At 45.2% G+C, this 25,038-nt stretch overlaps 1 protein-coding gene across 4 annotated transcripts in view; it reads left to right on the top strand.

Annotated features, from left to right (window-relative positions):
* Window positions 1-25,038, top strand: part of NPNT (nephronectin) — an 86,966-nt gene that overhangs the window by 7,087 nt on the left and 54,841 nt on the right. For 3 of the 4 annotated variants that reach the window (XM_019500126.2, XM_019500125.2, XM_006275655.4), the window contains exon 3: window positions 6,098-6,148. The exons of the other annotated variant lie outside the window; for it this stretch is intronic. In XM_019500126.2, coding sequence (XP_019355671.1) covers window positions 6,098-6,148 — 51 coding nt within the window. The remainder of the gene's footprint in view (window positions 1-6,097; window positions 6,149-25,038) is intronic. 4 annotated transcript variants of the gene reach the window in all.

Here is a 25,038-nt window from a genome sequence, read left to right as displayed (position 1 = left end):
GTTTTCACTAGGTCAAGCACTTCTCTAACAGTAACAGCGCTCATACATTATGGGTACTGAGGCTCTGACCCTGCAAACTGCTCTGCACAGGTAGACCTTGCATTTGCAGAGTCCCACTGATTTCAGTGGACCTCTGTCGCTGTGTACACACAGAAATTGGTCCGTACTGAATAAACTGCAGTACTGGGGCCCTGGTTTGGTTTTCAGATCACTTAAAAGTTGCTAAAATTCCTAAACTGAAATAATTCTGTACATTTCCAATCTTGCAACCCTTATTTATGTGATATTCATGCAGCAGTCTCAGCCCATATGGTGAGCCACATGAAATATTTCTTTATTTGAGGAAGCCTGTAAGTGTTATCATATTTGTTACAAGTGCAATATATGGATGCTTGAAAATATGCAGCTGTTTTGGGTTTTTATACAATACTTATTGCTGTGGTGTCTGAGTGCTGCATAGAACTGAAGCCCAGAAAAAAAATGTTTTCTCTCACTCTCCTTTTCCAGAGCAGTTCGTGACTTTTTATGTATTTTGTTTAGAGCGAGGATGTTCACAAAAAAAGTTAAGTAGTGTAAAGGAAATCCTATATGTGCATAATACTTTGTTTTCCTGTGGGGAAGGCAACCACCTCTGGAACGCTGAACTTTTTGTTTCATCTAAAGCCACTTCAAGGGTTTTAAGCGTTTAGGTAGGGATGGGAAAGAGTGGGAGGCTGGGGGTAGTAAATACTGTCTTAGTCTCCTAACACACCCATGTCTGTATGCACATATGCATGCCCCTTCCACCTAGAAAGGCTCCTGGAAAGTTAATGAAGCATAAACACAGTCTGAACTGTTCCCCACTTCTGGAATAGTAAATGGCTGGAAAGAGGGAGATTGCAAAGGCTGCAACAGCTAGGAAGAACCCTTCATAGTTAGTGAACTGGAGAGGCAGCAAGTCCCAATGGTCTTTAGCTCTTCTTGGTCCTAGGATAAGGCCTACTCCTTTGCTGGAATTGTTCTGGGAATGCTGTCTTGAGGTAGTTGTTTTCTTGCTAGGACTGATTTCCCTATATATTTTGTAGGAGAGGGAAACTGAGGACTTTGCTTCTTCATGCCTCTGTTAGGCTTGACGCTGCTGTGAATTGGCCAAGCTCCATTGACATCAGTGGGACTATGCTCATTTACTGCAGCCAAGGTTATGTCCTGTTATTATTCAAATCAGCAATGCTGTGTTTTAGCCAGTTATATCACATGCATACAGTGCATGCATTTGTTACTTGATTCTGAAGACCATTATACTGGGGTTGGCAAAGCAGACAGTGTTTTCATGCATAGTTTTATAATATGGATGATATGGCCAATAAGACTCTGTCTATTTTTCAATATGAGAGCAACAGTTCTGTCTCTACCATCTAATAATGCAGAGTGTCATTGGTTTTGAGCTGTTTTAGTTTCTACTAATCCCTCTCAACTATAAGCAGGATTCCTCATTGTGGTGAGGTATTCTTTCTTTGATCTATTAGTCTTTTAGACAGAATTATTCATTTCTACATTGCTAGATTTAGATTGCAAACATTTCTGTAATTCTTTTGGTGGCCAGTGAAGATAATTTCCATAGGTCCATGTATTTCTTATCCAAGATGCACCTTTTTGTGGACTTTTCTGCATGCTGATTTATAAGCTTATTTATGTAGGTAATCTACCCTAAGCATATCAGTATCTGTTTCATTGATGTGTAAACTGTGATATAACAGCTGTGATACAGGGCCGGATCCAAATACATTTTTTATGCCCCTAAACAGGACTTGGGTGAAGTTTAGGCACCTAAGTCTCAAAAAGCAATTTAACATTGGGGCCAACAGGTACAAAGCCACCAGGGCCCATAGATTAATTCATTCAGCAACTCCATTTTGTCTTGAAAAGATCCAAGACATCTCAGCTTAGGTTGTTATACATACACAAAAACAATCCAGGTTGGCCACCTGGACAGCTAAATCCTGCCAAAGCTCTCTTGCGATCCAGATAGGTACTGGAAGTCATATCCATCTAAATCTCTGATTCCTCAGATGGCTAAGAGCCCTCTGTCACTTTTTGACATTGCCAGCATGCATACATGTCATTGCAAAAGGAGGAGGAGGAGGAAGAGGAGGTGGAAGCTACTTTGGCTCAATAGTCCCGTGGTTAGAGCATGCACTCAAAAATGCAAAACCTGGGTTTTAAGTCTTCCTCAGTCTGAGAGGAGTCGAATCCACATCTCCCACTTTCCACCAGATTATTAGCTATTCTGAGTGTGGGTCCCCTTTACTCCTGGACCACCTGACAGGCAAGCATGCAAGACTCCTTGTGTCAGAAGAAGAGAGTGCAAGACAAAAGTGTGACTTGGAAGTGAGGAGGACCTTCCTGTGGGATTGGGGAGTCCTGGGTTCTGGTTTTTACTTCCAGAACTGTTTTTGCATTTTATATTAGACAGCCACTAGTTTAAAAAAGAAATAAGCTGGGCAGCAGGAATTAGAATCTATGTCTTCATGGCATCTGCTGTCTGATTGCATGAATCTTGCATTCTTTGCCATTCAGTGGTCCAGGCTTCAACAGGAGAGAGCGAAGAGGGAGCCTCTCCTCCCCTTACAAAGGCCAGTAGCCCACATCATACAAAAAAAAGTGAGGGTCCTCTCTTGGGACCTGGAGGTTTGAAGTGTTGAGACCAAAGAGGGCTTAGAACCTGACTGCCTCCTTGGGTGAATTCTCTAACCAGGTGATTCTCAACCAGGGTAAGATGGCACCCTGGGGTGCCTTGAGACCCTTTTAAATGTGTCCTGGGGTGTCGCAAAATATTATCTCTGTTAGGTGTGCAAAAAAATTAATCCAGAGATTCCAAATAGGAATCTATAGTGTCAAAAACTTCCTGACCTTTTGTGGTTTTTCTGAGTTCTTTGCAACAGGAGGATTGCACTATTATTTTTCCGCAGCCAAAAATGAATGAAAGCTAAGAGCTGGCATATTCTGAGGAGTGCCTTAAGTCTAACAAGATTGAGAACCACTAGAATATTGGGGAAAAGATGGGTGTGCTGTACTTCATGCTGATGCCAGTGCCTTGAGCAGGGGAGGTGAACTGTGGGTACCATGAAAGTTGAGATGACAAAGGCATGTGTAATGTTCAGCTCTGAGTCAGGTGACTTAGCTTGATCAGGAACAGGAGTTCAGGAACACCCCTGGGCCTCTCATTTCCTATTGACCAACTGTAGGCACCTCCTTGTTCAGCAGCTAGGTATTCTGGATTATTTTATTTACTGACTAGGCATCTAACTTTTCTGATATGAACCAGTCTTTTGGGGCAAGGAGCCTACATTTTAATGACACTGTGATACCTAAGTGGAGGTACCTATAAAATCGACCTGGATCTGGTCCTTCAACATTTTAAGTAAATAAGTTTTTTTGAGAATAAAAGATTTTAAAGTATAGATCAAAATGCAACTGTATTTTTAAAGAACAGCCATAATATAGCTATGGAAAAAGAATGTTCATTCCGAATGCAATTTGGACAACTCCTTTGCTAGGGACAGTGGCAAGAGCAAACCTTTTTGTAACCTATTGTCAAGTATGTGCAAACTGGAAGGTTGGATCCCCAGCTGCTGTAAGTTGTTGTAGTTCTACTGCCAGATCCTCTCTTGTAATTAATTGGTATAGCTCCTTGAAATCAGTGGAGCTCTGCTGATTTAGTTCCTCTGACAATTTGGCCATTTGTGTTCATATCATTAGACAGAAAGACAGATATGACATACAGGAGGTGTTTAACTGAAACAGAATCCTCCTGCAGATTTTTTTTTAAACAAAATCTATCACCATCAACATCCAGCAATGTAGTTCTTCTCAGACATTAAGGAAATCTATCCGGTATTTCCTGAAAAGCCTTTATGGAGAAGAATGTATTTTTAATGGTGTCTGTCCATCAGCCATAAACTATTCTAATCATCTTTCCCTAACAAGGTGTAAGAGCAGCTTCCAGAGAGAGCATAACCACTAGATGTCCGTGTTCTAATTTCCTTCCATCTTCCACTGAAGCCATTGTGATTACAGGTTAATGGTACAGCACCAGGGCAGTCAAGGAATTAAACCGTTCAATATTCACTGCATTAGTGAAAAAGGATTAGTCAAAAAATCACTGCACAAACCAGCGTCGGTAATGTATAATAAAAAACATTTAAAACCTGACATGTTACGTTTAGCTAAACCTAGTGAAAGGTATATTATCAAAGGTGTTTTTTCGATGACCTATTTAGCAGGGTGTGGGGCTTGCATAAGCATACATGGAGGATGCCATAAATGCAGCTGTAACCAATTGCTTTGCTGGAGGTTTTGCATGCTACTGCCTTTCACAACATCTGTGAAGAAGCTGTATGGTAGGTGCTGCTGCTCCTGTCATTATGAGATAAAATATATGTGTTTCTAGACTATTAACTAAACCAGGGGTTTATACTCTCATTGCTAGTTGAGAGGTGTTTTGTGTAGCTCTCATCACTGCTGGTGAGAGTTACCCATATAAATCTCACATATGGATGAGAGAATTGGCCTCAAGTTGTTTAAAATTCCTTTCTTGGACATAACAATACTTTAAATGGAAATGCAGTTCTGTATAGTCAAACATACACCACTCAGAACTAAAAATAAATCCATAATTTGTGTCACTCATGAGCCTTTGAAATACAGGCTTGAGGGATATTGGCCTACTAATAGAGGCACCATCACATTCACAAGGAGCTTGACCATTAACTGTAATGGCTGCAGAATCGGGGCCTAATTTAATACGTTAGATTTGCTAAGCACCTTGTATTTATAAGCCCCATGCCTGCTTTTTGTAGAGTGACAAATATATTTGCGCATTTTTGAATATTCTGGAAGGAACAGATACTTATATAGAACTGCATAACTCTTTTCATGTTGCTTTGCAAGAAAATAGTGAAGTGTTATTTTTATTCAATTATTTTTTCAACTTGTAAGCATGATGTTTTCATATTAAATGTTGTAAGTGATGTTGAAGAAACAGTATCCTTCTCCTTTCACATTACACCCAAGGATTTTGTAATCTAGCCTTTCACAGAAGATGCGCTTATAATGTATTTAGAATTTTCCTTTGTAGCATTTGAACACTGACAGCCTCTGGATTCTCAGAGTCTGTCCCAAAGCTCCTTGAAGTCAATGGGAAGCCTTCCTTTGACTTCACTGGGCTTTGAAACAAGTCCTTAAGGACTACTTCCTTTCTAATTTTACACTGATTTATATCAGTGCTAGTGAAGTTATCCTGAATCCCATAAACTTTCATATCATGTTAAGAGTAGGAAACCAAGAAACGAGAGCTTCAGTCATTAGAGCAAAATCATATAGCAAAATAATCTGAGCTATTTAATCTTTTATTTTATTGGCAAACATACTTTTTTTTAATTTGGGCATACAACTTGGATCTTGTGTTTGCATCCTGATTAGCTATGGTTGGCTATTGGGCTTAATAAGGTTGCACAAGTAGATAAGATGTGCAATCATTAGTTTTAGATTAGATGTTACTCAAAATTCATATGCTGTAAAAATGGTCAACATCTTTATTTGTCACAGATGGTCAGAAGCTTAAAATACATATAATTTTAATTATATAAAAGTTAGCATCCAGATGCTAACTCTATGTTAGCTATATGAAAGAAGCAGGGTTAAAAAATAAATCTACATGAATTCATTTATATTTATGGGAATGGATACTGCTTCTTTAAGAAAACTTCCAAGTTGATGAGACCTGTAATAGGATAGCTTACAACAGGATGAAGGGGCTATTCTACATTTCTAGTTTTAATTTACGGACTGATTGAATAAGAATAGCATAACATCATTATGTTCAGTCACTCTTGTACCTCAGACTGTATTTCTTAACTTTCCTAATTAAATAATAACATAAGCTATTTCCATTTCTAAATGTGTCCCAGATTTTTTTTTTTATTTCAGAAAAACTCTGAATGTTGAATGTGTGTATGTCTCCAGGAATGTAACAAGTTTCTAAAATCCCAAGCCAAGTCCATCCTCCTTACAGGACAAAAAAAACTGGAATTTCTTTTTTTGGACATTTGTTTTGCAGCTTTCTACGTCTTAAGGCAGAGAATAGCCAGGCTGAGGTGCCAGCTCAAAGGTTAGCTGAACATATTTCTTGAAATAATTTTGCCAAGCCTATGAATTGGAGGCATGGCCTCTAAATTGTAAATTCACACGAGAATTACACAAATAAACTTTAAAAGGAAGTGTTCATGTATTAACATGGGGGGTGGCTGGGATGAAATGTGTGGACCTGTACCAGTCTTAAATACAAATCTAATGGTGGATATAAGTTTGGCATTCAAATAATCATGTGCTCTTCATCTTTCTAGGCCTCAAGCAATGTTTTTCCTGTCTGACAATCTTATGTACTTTCAATACCATACTTAAAAGCTGAGGAATCCAGGGGGTTTGATTCTGTTCTCAGTTTCATTGATGAATTAAGAATAATTTAATGGAGATTAGTGGGTGTTACGTTGATGAAGATGAGATCAGAATTTTGTCCAAATTTTCTAGAGCTACCAAGTATGATTATATTTGAACTAACCTGCTTTAACAGTCAGAATTTTATATTCAATGATTATTTGATCTCTAAGGTGATTCAGCCAATCACATCTCAAAAGCAGATATTTGAGATGGGAAAGAGACTTTTCTTAAGATACTGTATTGCCATGAAGCAACTTAAAGCCATGTAATATCTAAAGCTGAAGATTTACAAAAATAAAAATATAAGCTTTTCCTTTTTTTCCAGGGAAAAATTCCAATGTTGTTTGTTCATTTTGGGATAGCATGTAAACTTGCACTTAAATCGTTCTATTAAGTTTTTAAGTTCCGTTGATTCCAGTTAGGATTTAGGAATATGTTTACACTTCAGAGATATCAAAAATATGGCCTGTGGGGCTCCTAGAAGGAAAATGGCTGCATTATCTTTCATGGTTTCCTGATGCTACTTGCCCTGCCTAAGATCCCCGTGGTTTGGATCCTATCCTCAAGGAGCCCTGTGGTTCACATCTGGCCCAGAAGGGGCAAACAAGTTTGACACCCCAGGTTTAGGGTTATGCACATATGCTTTGCTGAAAAGGGAGGCATTCCTGAACTGGGGTCTAAATAGGTATGCACATTTTAGAGCCCCATCCCACAATAGTTATTGCCAAACATAGATCTCCCCACTAATAGTTCTTTTGTTTGCTGTTTATTATCCTGATGCACAATTACCAAATTTGTAAGTGCAAACTGAGCGGTGGATAATGGACTCTATTTGATTTGCAGATGCAGTGCGTGTGTATGCAAGATTATAGGCCCCTTAAAAATTTGTGTACTTTAATGTTGTCAGAGGGTATCATTAATGCTATATGTAAGTGCAAATGATGTTTGAAATAAGAATCAGCCTTTAGATAATAGCATTATATAAAATAATGAAATCTTTGCTGCTTCAGATGATCACTGAAGCTAAATTATTGCAAGTGAAGCTGGTATAAGATGTTTGACAGCATCTTTAAAACATTATGCTGGTAGGAATGCATATCAAGCTATCTCTAAATTAAAGTCCAGTTGTCACAATTAAGATTTCTGAAAAATGTATATAAAATGTTTAAGTCTGTGTTTCTAACCCTATTGGTCAGCAAATAACATTATACAATAACATTACTTTTTACACACTATTCTGTAATATGTATGCTGGTGACTGTATATTGAAAGTATATTTCTTGATAGGATATGGGTTTTTATCAACTAATAATCATTGGGTGCATCTACATCTTTACTGCGGAGTTGACTAATTAGCTCTGTAATAAAATGTCACCATCTACATGTGCAGTGCTATTAGAACAGAGTAAATTAACTAACTCTGCCATAGGATAGTACTACCAGACACTAGTACTAGCCTGTGGTGGAGTTATTTACTCTGCAGCAATGCGCATGTAGAAGCTGATGGGGCTGGCTGAGGCACAAGGGTGCTTCTGTGCAGGGGCTGCCTGCTGGCTAGCCCTACACTGAAGCACTGGTGTGCCCCAGCCAGATTCTCCTCAGCACATTGAACTGGGTCAGAGTAGCCCTGGGCTGCCTGACCCCTGGGGCCCCCTGCCAGCTGGGGATCTTGCACCCTGACTCAACATGCTGCAGTCCTGGTGCGTGTGTAAAAAGCGCATCCGAGAGCAATAAACTCTGGTGCAAACTACTCTGAAGTTTATTCAGTTGCATTAATTTCACATGTGGACACACCCATTGGACATGTTTACGTGTGTGGGGGACTCTGCAGTTGTTACTTAATTAAGTGTTTAACCAAGTACTAAATGACTGTGCAGTAACTGGCATTAATGCACCGGGCCCATCGCCGCATGGTTATTTTTAGATTCTACTGCGCAGTAGTGTCACTGTCACAGTTCGTGCCCGGCAAGGCTACAGCGCTGTAGAAATGAGCAATGGTGCAGTAGTGTCTTGTGTAGACATGCCCATTGTGTAGTAAGTTAAGCATTTCATCTACCTTTGGGCAATAATACAAAGTTGAAGTTTTGAATAGGTCCATTTCATAAGGTAGATAAAATCACAGAGGTTAGCTAGGTGAACATTTCTGTGAATAAAGGAAATAGTTAACATTGTATTGAATTTGTGAAAATAATGTGTTGTTACTTGTCCCTGTAGATGTACTAGGGAGGAGATGGGGGTGCCATGGCTAGGTGCCAGGGAGTAGAAATTGGTAGTTTATAGAGAAAGGAGTAGGAGTTGTTAACCAAAAGGAACAGCAAATTTGGCCCAGGGGAATGGGGAAGAACCTATTTCAGCTAACAGGATTTGTATGGGAACGTATTCGTTTACCCAGCGTTTGTCTCTGGATAAAGAAGTCTGGCATTACAAGACATAGGGAATAGGCCCATACAGAGAATCAGAAGCATGGAGAATTCTGTAGACCAGTGACTCTCAACCAGGGTGTTAGGGCGCTCAGAGGTTTCGCAAGATCCTCTGAAGGGTGCTATGAGGTATGAAGAGATAAACCAGGTGCAATGAGGTAAGCAGATAAGTGCAGGCTCAGGTTAAATCCCTGCCTCGCCTTTTCCCCATCACCACTGCTGTCCCACCAGACTGCTGCTTCCATCTGCAAGGAAGTAAGCACTGTAATAAATAATTTTTTGAAATGGGTTGCTGCTCAGTTCACAAGATTTGTGGAGGGGTGCTTTGAGTTTATTAAGACAGAGATTCCCAATCACCAGCTGTGGCCCGGTACTGGGCCGTGAAGGGTTGGCTTCTGGGTCATGGCACGAGCTATAAACACTGCGAGCAACAATTCTATGCCCGGCCATGCCCACACCATGCTGATTGACTGGACAAGAATGTCTTTGCTTGGCCAATGACTGTGACCTTAGCTTTTGAAATTGGATCATGGTAACTATGGCCAGTCATAGATTCATAGATTGTTAGGGGCTGGAAGGCACCTTGCAGATCATCGGGTCCAGTCCCCCTGCACTAGGCAGGAAAAGATAACTGGGGTCAAGTGACCCCAGCGAGGTGATTGTCTAGTCTCCTGTTGAAGATTTCCAGGGTAGGCGATTGCACCACCACTAGAGGGAGTTTATTCCACAGTCTGGACACCCTGACTGTGAAACAGTTTTTCCTGGAAATGAGACTGAAGCGGCCTTCCAGGAGTTTGTATCCATTGCTCCTGATCTTCGCTAGGGGTGCCCGGGTGATCAGGTGTTCACTGAGTTCTTGATATAACTCCTCTGATTTAGCAGTAAGCTGCTACCAAGTCCCCTCTCAGTGTTCTCTTCTGTAGGCTGAAGAGGCCCAAGTCCCTCAGCCTTTCCTCATATGGCTTGTCTTGCAAGTCCCTGATTATATGGGTGGCTCTTCTCTGGACCCTCTCAAGTTTTTCCATGTCCTTGATGAAGTGCGGTGCCCAGAACTGGACACAGTACTCCACCTGAGGTCTCGCTAGTGCGGAGTACAGTGGGAATATCACTTCCTTAGTTTTGCATGAGATGCAACAGTTAATGCATGCCAGCCTGTTGTTTGCCCTGCTGGCCATAGCATCGCACTGCCGGCTCATGTTCATGCAATGGTCGATCACTACCTTTAGGTACCTTTCGGCCGCGGTGCGAGTCAAATTGTTGCCACTGAGCCTGTAGGTATGTTGGGGATTGTTTGCCCCCAGATGGAGCACCTTACACTTCTGCATTGAACTTCATCTGGTTCCGATTCGCCCAACTCTCCAGCCTGTCCAGGTCTGCCTGTATCTGCAACCTATCTTCTGGCATGACCATGCTCCCCTATAACTTGGTGTCATCTGCAAACTTAGCCAGCGAGCTTTTCACCCCCACATCCAAATCATTGATAAAGATGTTGAAAAGCACCAGTCCAAGCACGGACCCTCTGAGGGACGCCACTGGCCACTTCTCGCCAGGATGGCACAGATCCGTTCATGAGAACTCTCTGGGTCCTACCATGCAGCCAGTTTTCCACCCACTGAACTGTTGAGCAGTTAAGCCCACAATATTCCAATTTTTCCACAAGGATATTGTGAGATACTAGATCAAAAGCCTTTTGGAAGTCTAGGTATATAATGTCAACCTTCTCGCCTGTGTCCAGGTGGTGGGAGACCTGTTCGTAGAAGATGAGATGGGTAAGACGAGACCTACCCATGATGAATCCATGCTGGCTGTCATTCAGAATCTTACCTTTAACGAACGTATTGCACATATATTCTTTAATGAGTTTTTCCAGGATTTTCCCTGCGATGGAGGTTAGGCTGATTGGCCTATAGTTGCCTGGGTCTTCCTTCTTCCCCTTCTTGAAGAAGGGCACAATGCTGGCCCTCTTCCAATCCTTAGGGATCTCTCCTGTGTGCCATGATTTCTGAAAGAGCTTTACCAGGGGTTCCGCGATGACCTCAGCCAGCTCCATCAGCACTCCTGGGTGGAGTCCATCTGGTCCTGCTGACTTATAAATGTCTGGCTTTTCTAGTTGGTTGTGCACCAGCTCAGCATCCACAGTGGGAAGGCTATCATTCTCACCATGCCCCTGTGATCCTTATCTCACTTGTCTTTCCCCTTGGTCCAGTAAAGTACTGAAGCAAAGTGGACATTCAGGAGTTCAGTTTTTTCCTGAGTGTCCATTACCAGCTGTCCCTAGGTGTTAAGCAGGGACCCCATGCTTCCATTTATTTTCCTTCTGCTCCCTTCATACCCAGAGAAGTACTTCTTATTGTCCTGGACTCCCTTGGCTAACTTAAACTCAGTCACCACCTTAGCTTTCCTAATCAATTCCCTATAATTACGGACCACTGTTGTATAGTCCTCCTTGAGGACTGTCCCTAGCTTCTACAGTGTGTATGCCTCTTTTTTCTTTTTCAAGAGGACCACAATGTCTCTATTGAGTCAGGAGGGCTTGCCAGCCCTTCTGCTACCTTTCCTCTTCATGGGAACAGTTTTCTTTTGTGCTTCAAGGATCGTGTCCTTGAGGAACGATCAATCTTTGTGCACCCCATTCACCTTCTGTCCCTGGTTCCACATCACCTCCCCTACTAATGCCCTGAGCCTGTTGAAGTCAGCATTTTTGAAGTCTAGGACTTCAATCTTGCTAGTTGATTTGTCAGCCTTGTGGCAGACAATGAACCTGATGAGCTCATGCTCGCTGTCACCCAGGCTACCCTTAATGTTCAAGCCACACACCAGATCATCTCCTTTGGCCAAGACCAAGTCTAAGAGAGGGTTCCCTCTGGTTGGCTCTTGCACTTCTTGGGTCAGAAAGAGCTCCTCGATTAGGAGACAGTTAAGAAGCTACGTGACCAATCCAACCTAGCTGAATGTTCCTCCCACTATATGTCCAAGTAATTGAAGTTGCCCATCACAACCAAGTCCCTTGCACAGGAGGCCTCTGTCAGTTCTTGAGAGAACTCCAGATCAAGCTCCTCCCCTTGGTTTGGTGGCCTGTAGTAAACGCCCACAGCTAGGTCTCTCTCACCTTGCTCCCCCCTTGAAGCTTGACCCAGAGGGTTTCAAACTGCTTATCTTTGGAGCCAATGTCAGCCTCCAGAAAGGTGTACTGCTCTCTCACATAGAGAGCTACCTCTCTGCTTTTTCTCCCTACTCGGTCCCTTCTGTGCAGGGTGTAGCCCTCTATGGCTACAGTCCAATCATGCAAGGAGTCCCACCAAGTTTCCATGATCCCTACCAGGTCATATTGCCCACTAGAGAGCAGGAGGGATAGTTCTTCCTGCTTGTTCCCCATGCTTCTAGCATTGATGTACAGACAGCTGAGGCCTCCAGCTGACACCCTCGATTTCCTGAGATACTGTGGGACAACTGTTTGGTTAGCATTTTCAAAAACTGTTATCTTAGTGTTCCATGTAGGAGCTTTCCTGTGTGCCAGTCCCCAGGTATGCTCCACTTGGAGTTTCCCCAACCCCAGCAAAGTCAGTTTAAAGCCCTGTCCAGTAGATCAGCCATCCTGGCTGAGAACAGGGACTTACCTCTCCACGTGAGGTGGGTGCCATCTCATCTCAGGAGTCCTCTCTCCCTGAAGTGTGTGCTGTGGTCAAGAAAGGGAGAAAAGTGGATCCGGCAAACTATAGGCCCATCAGCCTGACTTCTATCCCAGGGAAGATCTTAGAAAAGTTTATTAAAGCAGCCATCCTTAATGGACTGGCCAACGCCAACTTCCTGAGGGATAGCCAGCACAGGTTTGTAGCGGGTAGGTCTTGCTTGACCAATCTCATTTCCTTTTATGACCAGGTGACCTATCACCTGGACAAGGGAGAAGAGATTGATGTCATATATCTTGACTTCAAAAAAGCCTTTGATCTGGTATCACATGATCACCTCTTGGTGAAACTGGCCAATTGTGGCCTTGGGTCCACCATGATCTGCTGGCTGGGAAATTGGCTCCGTGGTTGGACCCAGAGGGTGGTAATTGACCGAAGTCAATTGTCATGGTGCCCTGTGACCAGTGGGGTCCCCCAAGGCTCTGTCCTTGGACCCATATTGTTCAACATCTTCATTAATGATGTGGACATTGGAGTCAGAAGCGGACTGGCCAAGTTCACCGATGACACCAAACTCTGGGGCAAAGCATCCACACCTGAAGACAGGAGGGCGATCCAGGCTGACCTGGACAGGCTCAGCAAATGGGCGGATGAGAACCTGATAGTGTTTAACACTGAAAAATGCAAGGTTCTCCACCTTGGCAGGAAAAACCTGCAGCATCCTTATAGGCTCGGCAGTGCTATGCTGGCTAGTACTACGGAAGAGAGAGACTTGGGGGTCATGATTGACCACAAGATGAACATGAGCCTTCAATGTGATGCTGTGGCTAGTAAAGCGAGCAAAATGCTGGCTTGCGTCCATAGATGCTTCTCAGGCAAATCCTGGGATGTCATTCTCCCCTTGTACTCGGCCTTGGCGAGGCCGCAGCTGGAGTACTGCATCCAGTTTTGGGCCCCACAATTCAAAAAGGATGTGGAGAAGCTTGAGAGAGTCCAAAGAAGAGCTGTGCGCATGATCAGAGGTCAGGAAAACAGGCTGAGATCTAGGAGGCTCTTTAGCCTGGAAAAGTGCAGGCTCAGGGGTGACCTGATGGCCACCTATAAGTTTATCAGGGGTGACCATCAGTATGTGGGGGAACATGTGTTCACCAGAGCACCCCAAGGGATGACGAGGTTGAACGGTTATAAACTAGTGCGAGACTGTTTCTGGCTGGACACAAGGAAGAATTTCTTTACTGTCCGAGCCCCCAAGGTCTGGAATAGCCTGCCGTCAGAGGTGGTTCAAGCACCTACATTGAACACCTTCAAGAGTAAAGTGGATACTTATCTTGCTGGGATCCTATGACCCCAGCTGACTTCCTGCCCTTCGGGCAGGGGGCTGGACTCGATGATCTTCCGAGGTCCCTTCTAGCCCTAATGTCTATGAAATCTATGAAACCGAAGCCCTCATGGTAGCACCATTGTCGGAGGCGTCTGTTTATTTCTTCCACACAGTCTTCCCTCTTGGGTCTGTGGCCTGCAACAGGGAGCACGGAAGAAAAAACTACTTGAGCCCCCAGTCCCTGGAGCCCAGCCCCCAGAGCCCTTCCATATCAAATGTAACAGCTAAGAGATGATCAAGCAAACTTCAATGGATTGTTTTTTTGGAAATAGTGCTTCTCTGAAAAAGGGGCAATGAAGTTCTGAATGACATAGAGGAGAACTGCCTCCGATCTTTGCAACCCCCTATCCCCATGTAAAATTTAAATAAAAAAATGTAAATTAGATTGTTTCTATACCTCGTCCACCAAAATTCTTTGAGTGAGTTTGCCAGTCCGCAGTATAACAAAGGTTGGGAATCACTGTATTAAGGGGTGCTGTGAGTCTGAAAAGGTTGTAAACCATTGTTATAGAGGATCTAAAAAATAGGAAGAAGCTTTGGTTCTGTATTCTGAAGTGAACAGGCACCCAGGAAGGGTTTCTGAGCATGAGTAACATGTTACCTTTTGACAGGTGCATGAGTTAGCAGCTGCATTTGGTTAAACTGAATTTTAAAGAGCTGGGATTTATACAGACCATAAATGAGGGATTTAAATTACTCATGAAGAGAAGATGAAAGCAGAGCAATTTTGGCAGATGATTAAAACAGTTTGTTTCAGATACAGGTAGTCTTAGAAATATTTCCAAACTTGGAAGGAGGAAAACAAGTGAGCTCAAGTTCATGTTGAATGCTTATATTCTAAAGGTTAAGGCACATTTAGGATTTGAGTTGTGAAGGCAGAAACAGCAGTTGGAGGTTTGCATGAGGATGTGCTCATCAATGGAATGTCTTCTAGATGGAATATGTGAACAACTTCATATGTAATAAGATGACAAGAGCAAAAGTGACAAATGGGGCAAAACGGGGAAAAGGAATATACATTTGTGTATGCTCTGTACAGAAGAGATACTCAAGGATAAAATAAGATAGGTGGTAGCTAGACATTTTGGAGAAACAGCTAACAATTGCACAGGAGGAGACACTTCTGCACAGGGGCGGGGAATTATTTTGGGTAGAGGGCCACTTAATGAGGTTTGGTGAGCTTTCAAGGGCCACATGGGTAGCCCTGCCTCTTGAGAGTTGTCTTGCCCCCTGATTGCCCTCTTGGGACTGCAAGTCCCACCCCTAACCCTGACCTCTGCCACCAGAAGTCCCTCCCCTTCCTCCCAGAAATACTCCTTTTGTGAGGTGGGGGCGGGTTGCCATCTTAGAACCAGAAAAAAAACAAATCATACACTAAAAGTCAAATACCTACTATAACATATTTTAATTTTATTACCAAAAAATATTGTCATCATTTGCATGATTTGTTTTTGTATATAGAAGTGATTGCATAATAACTCAAAATACATTCTTAGTCTTGTCTATTGTGTGGTAATGTGTGGTTGGAGGTGTGTATATGGTGGGGTATGTGTGTGTCGGCTGTGTGTGTATGCTGGAGTGTGGGTGTGTGGGGGGGTTGTGAGGGGTGTGGCTGTGAGTGTGGGAGGCATAGGATATGTTGTTGGTTGTATACATGGGGAGTTGTGGGGGTAGCATGACTGTGTGGCATTTGTGGGGTGTGAGGGAGAGTGGGGGGTTCAGGGGATCCCCTCACCCCCCTTAGTGCAGCAGCAGCAGGTAGGGGTGCTCGTGCCTGGTGCAGATGCTGGTGCCCAGCAGCACGTGGCTCCAACTAACACTGCACACTGCAGCAAAGAGTGCAGCCTAGCCAGGCCACCTCTATTGCTGGTGCTTCCCTCTGTGCATGCACTTATGAGCCCCTGCACTTGTGAACCACTCCAGAGAAGCTCCATGCACTGGAGCTGGCTGCCTACACCTCTCTCTGCTGCACAGGTCCCGGGAGTCCGCTGGAAGCAGAGGGGAGCCCTGGCCCCTGCTTCTCTGTGGACTCCCAAGACCTGCATGGCAGGGAGCGGTGCAGGCAGCCAGCTCCAGTGTGGAGCTTTCCTCCTGTGGCGTGCAAGCACAGGGGCTGCCTGTGCCTGGTGAGGAGCGCTGGTGATGGAGATGGCCTGGCCAGGCTGTGCTGCTTGCTACAATGTGCAGCACTGGCCAGAGTCCCATGCCGCTGGGCACCAGCACCCCTGCCTGCTGCTGCTGCTGTAGCTGCCACCGCCTGCTGGGGAAGTGCACAATGAGAGAAGTGTAGGGGGGTTCCCACTTCCCCCTCACCCTCCCTCACACCTACCCTCTGCCCACCCGAGTTCCACACTGCTGCCTCTCCCCTGGGTGCGGGCTCTATGCTGCTGCCAGCCTCAGCCCCATGCTCTGTGCTCCTGCCTAGCTGCAGCTACTACCACTTCCCCTGTCCCCACCACTTCACTACCTGCTGCCCAGAGCAAGTGGGATGCCGGGGAAGGCAAGCAAGTCCCCCAGTGGCTGCATCAGCAGCCGTGCCCAGTGCCTCACTCCCACCCTTGTGGGTGGAAGGGCTGGGCTGGATACAATTAGTTGGTGGGCACCGCAGGCCAAATGAAAGTGCCTGGTAGGCCAGATCCAGCCTGCGGGCTGAATTTTCCCTGCCCCTGCTTTAGCAGAATGTTCCAGAATTTTCACTGCCAATTAGAAAGTAAGAAGAGCAAGTACCTAGAAATAAACCCTGTGTTACTGTCCAACAAACCTTGCCAAGTGATTAATCATTATGTTATTAGGGTCCAAAAGGCTGTGTGCAGTGAGAAAGACAGTAACAGCTGAGTTCAGACCAGACCAGATTGTTGACATCTAAGATGCATCATTTAGTCAAGAGGAAGTTTCATGAATTATTTGCAATACAAACATATTTGAAAAAAAACTTTTTCTCATAACAAAATAATTGAGCAAGTGAAACATGAAGATCTATGCGTGCTATTTATTGCTTGACTTTTTAAAAATAGTGGTTAACAATATTTCAAAATAGATACTCTTGCCTTTCTGGACAAACGGATGTTGAAAATGCTTAAGGTAACGGTGACAGCTCAAAAGATCTGTCCCATGAGGTCCTGGGCATCCTTACCTGCCTGGGAATTAAGTAATATCACCAGCACCACCTCAAATCTGGATTAATATTAAAATACTCAGCCATTCATCTTATTTTTACCAGTTGAACTTAGTGGAGAACTAAAGGGTGCGTACACATGTACTAAGTCGACTTACAATAATGCAAGTTAACTAAGGCAACTTAAGGCAACTTAAGGCAAATAAGGCGGTACATATTGAGGGTTATAGGCTGTACAGAAAGGACAGGGTGGGGAAAAAAGGGGGAGGGGTTGTGCTCTATGTCAATGAGCAATATACGTCAACCCTCATCAAGATGGAATCCAAGGTTGAGGAAGCAGAAGGATTGTGGGTTAGGCTACATGGGGGGCAAGGAGAAAGGGATTTGGCGGTAGGGGTCTGCTACAGACCACCACATCAAGGGGAAGAAATAGATGCGGGGCTCCTGAGGCAGCTCACGGAGACCATAAAAGCTAAAGAGGCGGTAGTCATGGGGGACCTAAACTAGCCAGATATCTGCTGGGAGACACAGACAGCAAAGTCCCACCGCTCACGCAGGTTTCTAACCTGTGTACAGGACCTCCACCTGACACAGGAGGTGCATGGTCCCACTAGGGGGAATGCCATACTGGATCTGGTATTGGCAACGGGGGATGACACAGTAGGGGACCTACAGATCGGTAGCCATCTGGGGGACAGTGATCACCTAATAATAGAATTCACCATAAGACGTCGAGTGGGTAAGGTAACTAGTAGGGTGAAAGTGCTAGACTTTAGGAAAGCTGATTTCAATTAACTCAGGCGATTAGTCAAGGACGCACTGCAGAGTAGGAGTTTTGAAGAGATAGGAGCCCAGGAAGGGTGGCTATACCTTAAGGAAATGATCCTTCAGGCACAAAGCGAGATGATCCCCATGCGGGGTAAAAGAGGGAAAGGGGCCAGGAGGCTTCCCTGGCTGACCGCAGAAATCCAGGGCAGCCTAAGGGCCAAAAGGGGAGCACATAAAAAGTGGAAACAGGGAGAGATCACCAAAGACGAATATACCTCCTCTGCTCGTGCTTGTAGGGAGGCAGTTAGACTGGCCAAAGCTACCATGGAGTTGAGGATGGCATCCCAAGTAAAGGACAACACAAAATTGTTTTTTAGATATATAGGGAGTAAAAGGAAGGCCCAGGGAGGAATAGGACCCCTGCTAAATGGGCAGAAACAATTGGTGACGGACAGGGGGGACAAGGCTGAACTCCTCAACGAGTTCTTTGCCTCAGTGTTCCTAAGCGAGGGGCACGACAAGTCTCTTACTGGGGTTGTAGATAGGCAGCAGCAAGGCGCCAGACTTCCATGCGTAGGCCCTGAGATGGTGCAGAGTCACTTGGAAGAACTGGATGCCTTTAAGTCGGCGGGCCCAGATGAGCTCCATCCGAGGGTGTTGAAGGCACTGGCCGACATCATTGCAGAGCCACTGGCAGGAATATTCGAACGCTTGTGGCGCATGGGCCAAGTCCCAGAGGATTGGAAAAGGGCCAATGTGGTCCCCATTTTCAAGAAGGGGAGGAAGGAGGACCCGGGCAACTACAGGCCAGTCAGTCTCACCTCCATGCTTGGCAAAGTCTTTGAAAAAATTATCAAGGCTCACATATGTGAGAGCCCAGCAGGACAAATTATGCTGAGGGGAAACCAGCACGGGTTCGTGGCAGGCAGATCGTGCCTGACCAATCTAGTCTCTTTTTATCACCAGGTTACGAAACGCCTGGACACAGGAGGAGGGGTGGATGTCATATACTTAGACTTCGGGAAGGCCTTCGATATGGTATCCCACCCCATACTGGTGAACAAGTTAAGAGGCTGTGACTTGGATGACTACACAGTCCGGTGGGTGGCGAATTGGCTGGAGGGTCGCACCCAGAGAGTCATGGTGGATGGGTCGGTTTCGACCTGGAAGGGTGTGGGCAGTGGGGTCCCGCAGGGCTCGGTCCTTGGACCGATACTCTTTAATGTCTTCATCAGTGACTTGGACGAGGGAGTGAAATGTACTCTGTCCAAGTTTGCAGATGACACAAAGCTATGGGGAGAAGTGGACACGCCGGAGGGCAGGGAACAGCTGCAGACAGACCTGGATAGGTTGGACAAGTGGGCAGAAAACCACAGAATGCAGTTCAACAAGGAGAAGTGCAAAGTGCTGCACCTAGGGAGGAAAAATGTCCAGCACACCTACAGCCTAGGAAATGACCTGCTGGGTGGCACAGAGGTGGAAAGGGATCTTGGAGTCCTAGTGGACCCTAAGATGAACATGAGTCGGCAGTGTGACGAAGGCATCAGAAAAGCCAATGGCACTTTATCGTGCATCAGCAGATGCATGACGAATAGGTCCAAGGAGGTGATACTTCCCCTCTATCGGGCGCTGGTCAGACCACAGGTGGAGTACTGCGTGCAATTCTGGGCGCCTCAATTCAAGAGAGATGCAGATAACCTGGAGAGGGTCCAGAGAAGGGCCACTCGTATGGTTAAGGGCCTGCAGACCAAGCCCTACGACGAGAGACTAGAGAAACTGGACCTTTTCAGCCTCCGCAAGAGAAGGCTGAGAGGCGACCTTGTGGCTGCCTATAAGTTCATCACCGGGGCACAGAAGGGAATTGGTGAGTATTTATTCACCAAGGCGCCCCCAGGGGTTACAAGAAATAATGGCCACAAGCTAGCAGAGAGCAGATTTAGACTGGACATTAGGAAGAACTTCTTCACAGTTCGAGTGGCCAGGGTCTGGAACGGGCTCCCAAGGGAGGTGGTGCTCTCCCCTACCCTGGGGGTCTTTAAGAGGAGGTTAGATAAGCATCTGGCTGGGGTCATCTAGACCCAGCACTCTTTCCTGCTTATGCAGGGGGTCGGACTCGATGATCTGTTGAGGTCCCTTCCGACCCTAACATCTATGAATCTTAACTAAGTTGACACGCCATGTTGAAGCGTACACACACACAGCTCTTTGATATGATGGAAGCATCTTGTGAGCTAAGTTGGCTTAACTAATGTGACTCAAAATAATACACCTCAAAGGTGTATTATCGTGTACCACATTTAAGTTGACTCTGCTGCACATACATGTGTATGCTCTAACAGTTAAGTCGACTTAAAAAAGTTAAGTTGGCTAAGTGTCAGAAAATTAGTATGGGTGCATGCATCCATGTGGTGTGCTCCCACAAACGGGAACGTGTTTCCTTGGGTACACTGCTACTTGTCCCCAGGGAATGCCCATGCCACATGTGCTCTAGTATGTGGCACATTACCCTGAGTGGGGTAGGGGAGGCTGGGGCCAGCAACTGTGCTGGCACCAGCAGCCTTACCTAGGGTCCTGGGGTCTTCCAGGAGCTGCAGCCATGGTGATCCTGAATCAGGGAGCTTGGCTGGCACGGAGAGTACAGCTCTGGCTGGCCAGTTTCCAGTTTTGGGCAGCATGCACTGCCACCACCTGCACTGCCCTGCTTTTTTTAGGTCTGGGTTTTTTTGATCCTGGGATCTCCCAGGGGCAACCCTCCCCCTGTACTGCAAAGTAGCAGCACGGGGAATGCCTACATGTGCAGCATGTGTGGCACTGCAGATAGGTCTGTGGTAGCACATACCACACGTCAGCATTCATCTGGATGCGCCCATAGTGACCATTTGATAGCTAATAAATTACTATGATTTTCTTGTTCCAGTTCACATTTGGATTGAATCTTGTTCTGAAGGGTCCCTAAAATAGGTCCCTAAAATTGAGTAAAAGATTCAATGAAGGCTGTTTGCAGCTTTTCTAATGTAAATCACAAAGTCCATGGAGGTGGAGCTTAGCTATTATTTATCCTCTATATATTTACGTACATAGAGAGATGTGGAACTGTGCAGAAATAGTTCAAAGATAAAGGGATATAATAGGCTCCCTACAGTCTCCACCACCATCTTCAGACATGAAAATAAGTAGTTCTGCTAACCTGATTGCCTAAAGGGCATATAATACCAAAAAGTTATTACTTATATTTGAACCTCTTCTTTATTGGAAATGAAGGACTAGCATTCTGCAGCTGATTCAGAATTTTGTTTTCCATGTGTGGTATTCCCTTGTTAGAATTACAATATGCTCAACTGTTCATGAAGACTGGATTAGATATTTAGATGCTTATCAAGGATAGGTGTTATAAGGTCTGGGTCCTCTTTGACCTAGCGTCCTTCTAGTGGGTGATGTCAGACTGGGGAACACTGTTACTCCCTTACTCAGCTGCCTGTCAATGTCAAATTCTTTCCCCCTCGAGTTTAGTTCTTCTTTTATGCTCACCTGCCATGACTGATCTTATGCAAGTTAGGAAGCTGGTCCCAATGGGGCGACTAGACTCAGGTTTACTGGGGGGGGGGGGTGTTATCTTTGTGGGGCTCCACCTCCCCTCCATCCCACCCTTACCTCATCCAGTACACTCCACAGCACTCTGCACCAGAGGCACAACCACTTCCTTCTGGAGCATGGATACTGGTCACCCCAGCAGGGCTATTAAATATTATTGCAACATTCAACTAGCTTCTGTAACGTCACTTCTCACTAGTTCACAACGTGATCACCATCACTCCATGTATAGGTGTCCTTTCATCTATCAGTTCTAACTATCTGTTATCATATGAGTATTCTTTCCTCTGTGCACTTATTTTGACAGTCTTGTCACCTTGAGAATCAATTAAGCAGACATACAATGTCCTCAGAAGGAATTCCCCTCTGTTCTTCTATCAGTGCCCTCGTCAATAAGTCTGAGAGGGACTAAAAGAAAAATAAATACCTTTAAGCTTACTCATGTCCCCAGGGGAAAAAAAAGAAACCCCTTGATGGCTCCACTGAAATAATCCTGGAAATAATAGAAAAATGAATTTTGGAAGTAAAATGCCCACTTATGGTTGGTTCGTGACCACAAGCCACATACTACTTGCCTTTTTGAGCTTCCCTCTTCTCCAGGCACTCTGGTCACAGTGTTCCAGTGATGGTCCCTGGCTCAGTGGGTGGTCCTCCAACCACTGTCACCGATTGCCGCAGACCTTCTCTGCTGAGAGATCCCAGCCAGAGAGCCCTTCAGCATTTTCCCTCCTGGGATGCTGCTCACTATCCCCTGGCTGCCCCTTTCTGGGGCCGGAGGTAGTTTCCTGGATCAGCCCACCGCCAATGAAGAGGGAGCAATGGCTCTGGAAGCATCTCACGGAGCTCTGTTTGTTGTGGACTTTCCTCACTTCATCTGAGGTAAGTTTTAAACAGGGGTCATTCACAAGTTTTCTCTGCCCCCAGAGCCTCTCCATCCACAAATGCTACACTTTTAACAAAAGGGACTAGGCAATGGCTGTTACTCATGTTGAAAAAAAATGTCTCCTTTTCAGAATATGTATCTCCCCTAGAAGCTAGTTTAATGTGACTAAAAAAAAAATGACTAGCTTGCATAAGATATATATATATATACGATATAATATCATGTAAATTTTTATTCCTCAGGTGCTTTGTGAAATCACTGTGAAAACCTGTTGACATTTAGCTGAGAAAACCTAGGACAGCTGAATAAGTCTATTTTGCAATGTAAATAAACCCTTCACTAACTGATTAACAGTATAACTGAAAATAGTCACAACAGCTACTACCCCTTTTAACTTGGCAGAAGAATTCTGCTTAAAGACATCTTATTTAGAAACCTTGAAGAAATTCTTTACTCAAAAGATTTCCCCAGTATTTTTTGTTGAGAATAAGTACAATATTACTGGTTGTATTATAATTAGGATAAAAGTTATTTTATACTCCTTGGGCACATCTACATGAGACATGTTAATGCGCGTTAGCCTAAGTTAAGGCGCGTTACGGGTGTGTGCCTACATGTGTGCTCGTAATCTTAGGCTAATCATAAGTCAATTTAGGCTAATTTAGGCTAAGGCTTAACCTAGTTTAGGCTAACCTGTAATGAGCATTAACTTAGGCGAATCATGGCTAAATTTAATACCTGCAAATATAGGTATCAAATTTAGGCGCAATTAGTTAATGCACATTAACGCACATGTAGAGCCTAGCCACTAGGGGGGCCACTGGGTCCAAGTGGAGGCCCTGGAGCAGGAGCACCAAGAGCTACTCCAGCAGCAGGGGGATGCCAATGGCCAGGCCACGGACAACATCCTCCTGGCCCTGGAGGCCATGTCCATGTCCCCTACTGCTTGGCCTCTGCCCATGGCCCCACAGGGCCCCTGGGTTCTGCCTTCCGCACTGCAGCAGGCCCACACCTGGCCCTGGGAGGAGGTCCTTGGGCACCTCCTGCCCACCAGAACCCCTGGCTCAGCCCCCGTCCCAGGCCTGCCGCCACCTGCCTGGGCCTGGACCTGCCTCTCTCCCCTGCACCACATGGCTGAAAACCTACTCGTGCATGAGGCCGCCACCCACTGGGGTCACTGCAGCCCCTGGACCTGCAGGGGAACATCCAGGGGCTGGGGTGCTGGGCACCTGCCCTGGGGCTCTGCCCTCTAGGCCCCCCTGCAGGTTCCCACTCTGGTCTTGAAGACCCAAAATATTGTAAATAGTTTCCCCCTTGTGTATAATTTCCCACTTGTAAGCAGGTTTTTTATTTTTGGTGGGTGGGGAGGGTGGTGGAAGGGCTCTGTTGGTTGAGGTGGAGGGGGTTCTATTTGTTGAGGGGTGAGGGATGAGGATGAGTATTGTGAGGATAATAATTTGTTTTTGTTTCAACCACATGCATGTCCTGAAAGTAGTGCTGGAGGTGGGCAGGAGGTAGGGAGTGTGTGGGCAGTGGGGCAGGCAGGGTGGAGCAGGGACTGCAGGAAGAGGGGGTCAGGGAGGGCCTCCCACAGCCGGTGCCATGGTCACCACTGGTGGGTGCACAGCTGTCCTGGGGCCTGGGCTGGGGGGGATGAGGGGGGATGAGGCTGGGGGGGCCAGCAGGTCCAGCACCATGGCCAGCAGAAGCAAGGGGCACTGGTGGTTGCTGCAGGGGCCCGGATGAAACAGTGGGGCTCAGGTCATTGATGGCAGGGATAGGGGAAGGACCTGGAGCAGCCCTGGCATGGGGAGGCAGGGTGGGCAAAGAGGGAACTGGCGTGTGCTGCCCCTGCACTGGGCACATGGCTCCTGGGGGAAGGGTCTGGCCAGGGATCAGAGTTTCCAAGATGGTTGCCAAATCCTGGCAGCTGGGTCTGGCTTCAACATGGCTGCCAAGTGCTGACACATGGCAGCATTGGAGAGAATTGGGACTAACTTTAGTTCCAAGCTGGAATTCGGGAGTAGCTGTAGTCCCAAGTCCTTGTATGAGTAGACACCTGCCAGAAATCGCTTAATGCACATTAGCTTAAAGCACATTAAATTTAGGCATGCTTATTTGCAGGTGTAGATGCATCCCTTCTGTCAGTAAAGTAAAATTTAGAGTGCTAAAATAGGCTATTTACACAGTCAATAAATCTGCAACAATGACTATGATAATAAGCCTAAAAGAGAGATAGTTAAAGTTTCTTTCTGAATGTGTGGAAGTATTATGTAATTGCTTGGTCTTTTAGATATACTTTATACTTTGTAAGGATATCAGTTTCAGAACTGATATGAAATGATTTTTGGAAAAAAACATTGATCATAACAGCTACAAAGTATCAATATGTATAGGTATGGACAGTCAGCCTGTTGTCTGAATGTTTTATGGAAAAAACATTTTGTAACAAGGTTTAAAAAAATGTTTTTCATTCCATTTGACAAACTTTTGAAGGTTCTCAGCCTTGGAAATTCATTTTCTCCTCAGACACTAACTGCAAAAACCCTTTTTTTCCCCCTTGTTTAAGGGAGGTATGGGTGTTTGTCAGCATTGGAAGGGATGGGACAAGGTAGAACTCTGAGGACAGGGCATAGGTCTGATTAACGTCAGTCATAACTATGTTATATTTGAACTGATCTGGGAGAACTGAGAGATCTCTTTGTTTTCATGTATTTTTTAAATTGTCAGGGCACCCTTAGCATTCAGTGAAAAATCTTGTACTTTACTTGCTG

Source organism: Alligator mississippiensis, chromosome 2, assembly GCF_030867095.1.
Source record: "Alligator mississippiensis isolate rAllMis1 chromosome 2, rAllMis1, whole genome shotgun sequence".
Taxonomy (NCBI): Eukaryota; Metazoa; Chordata; order Crocodylia; family Alligatoridae; genus Alligator; species Alligator mississippiensis.
Note: the sequence above shows the minus strand (reverse complement) of the source record. Positions and strands in the feature narration are given on the sequence as shown.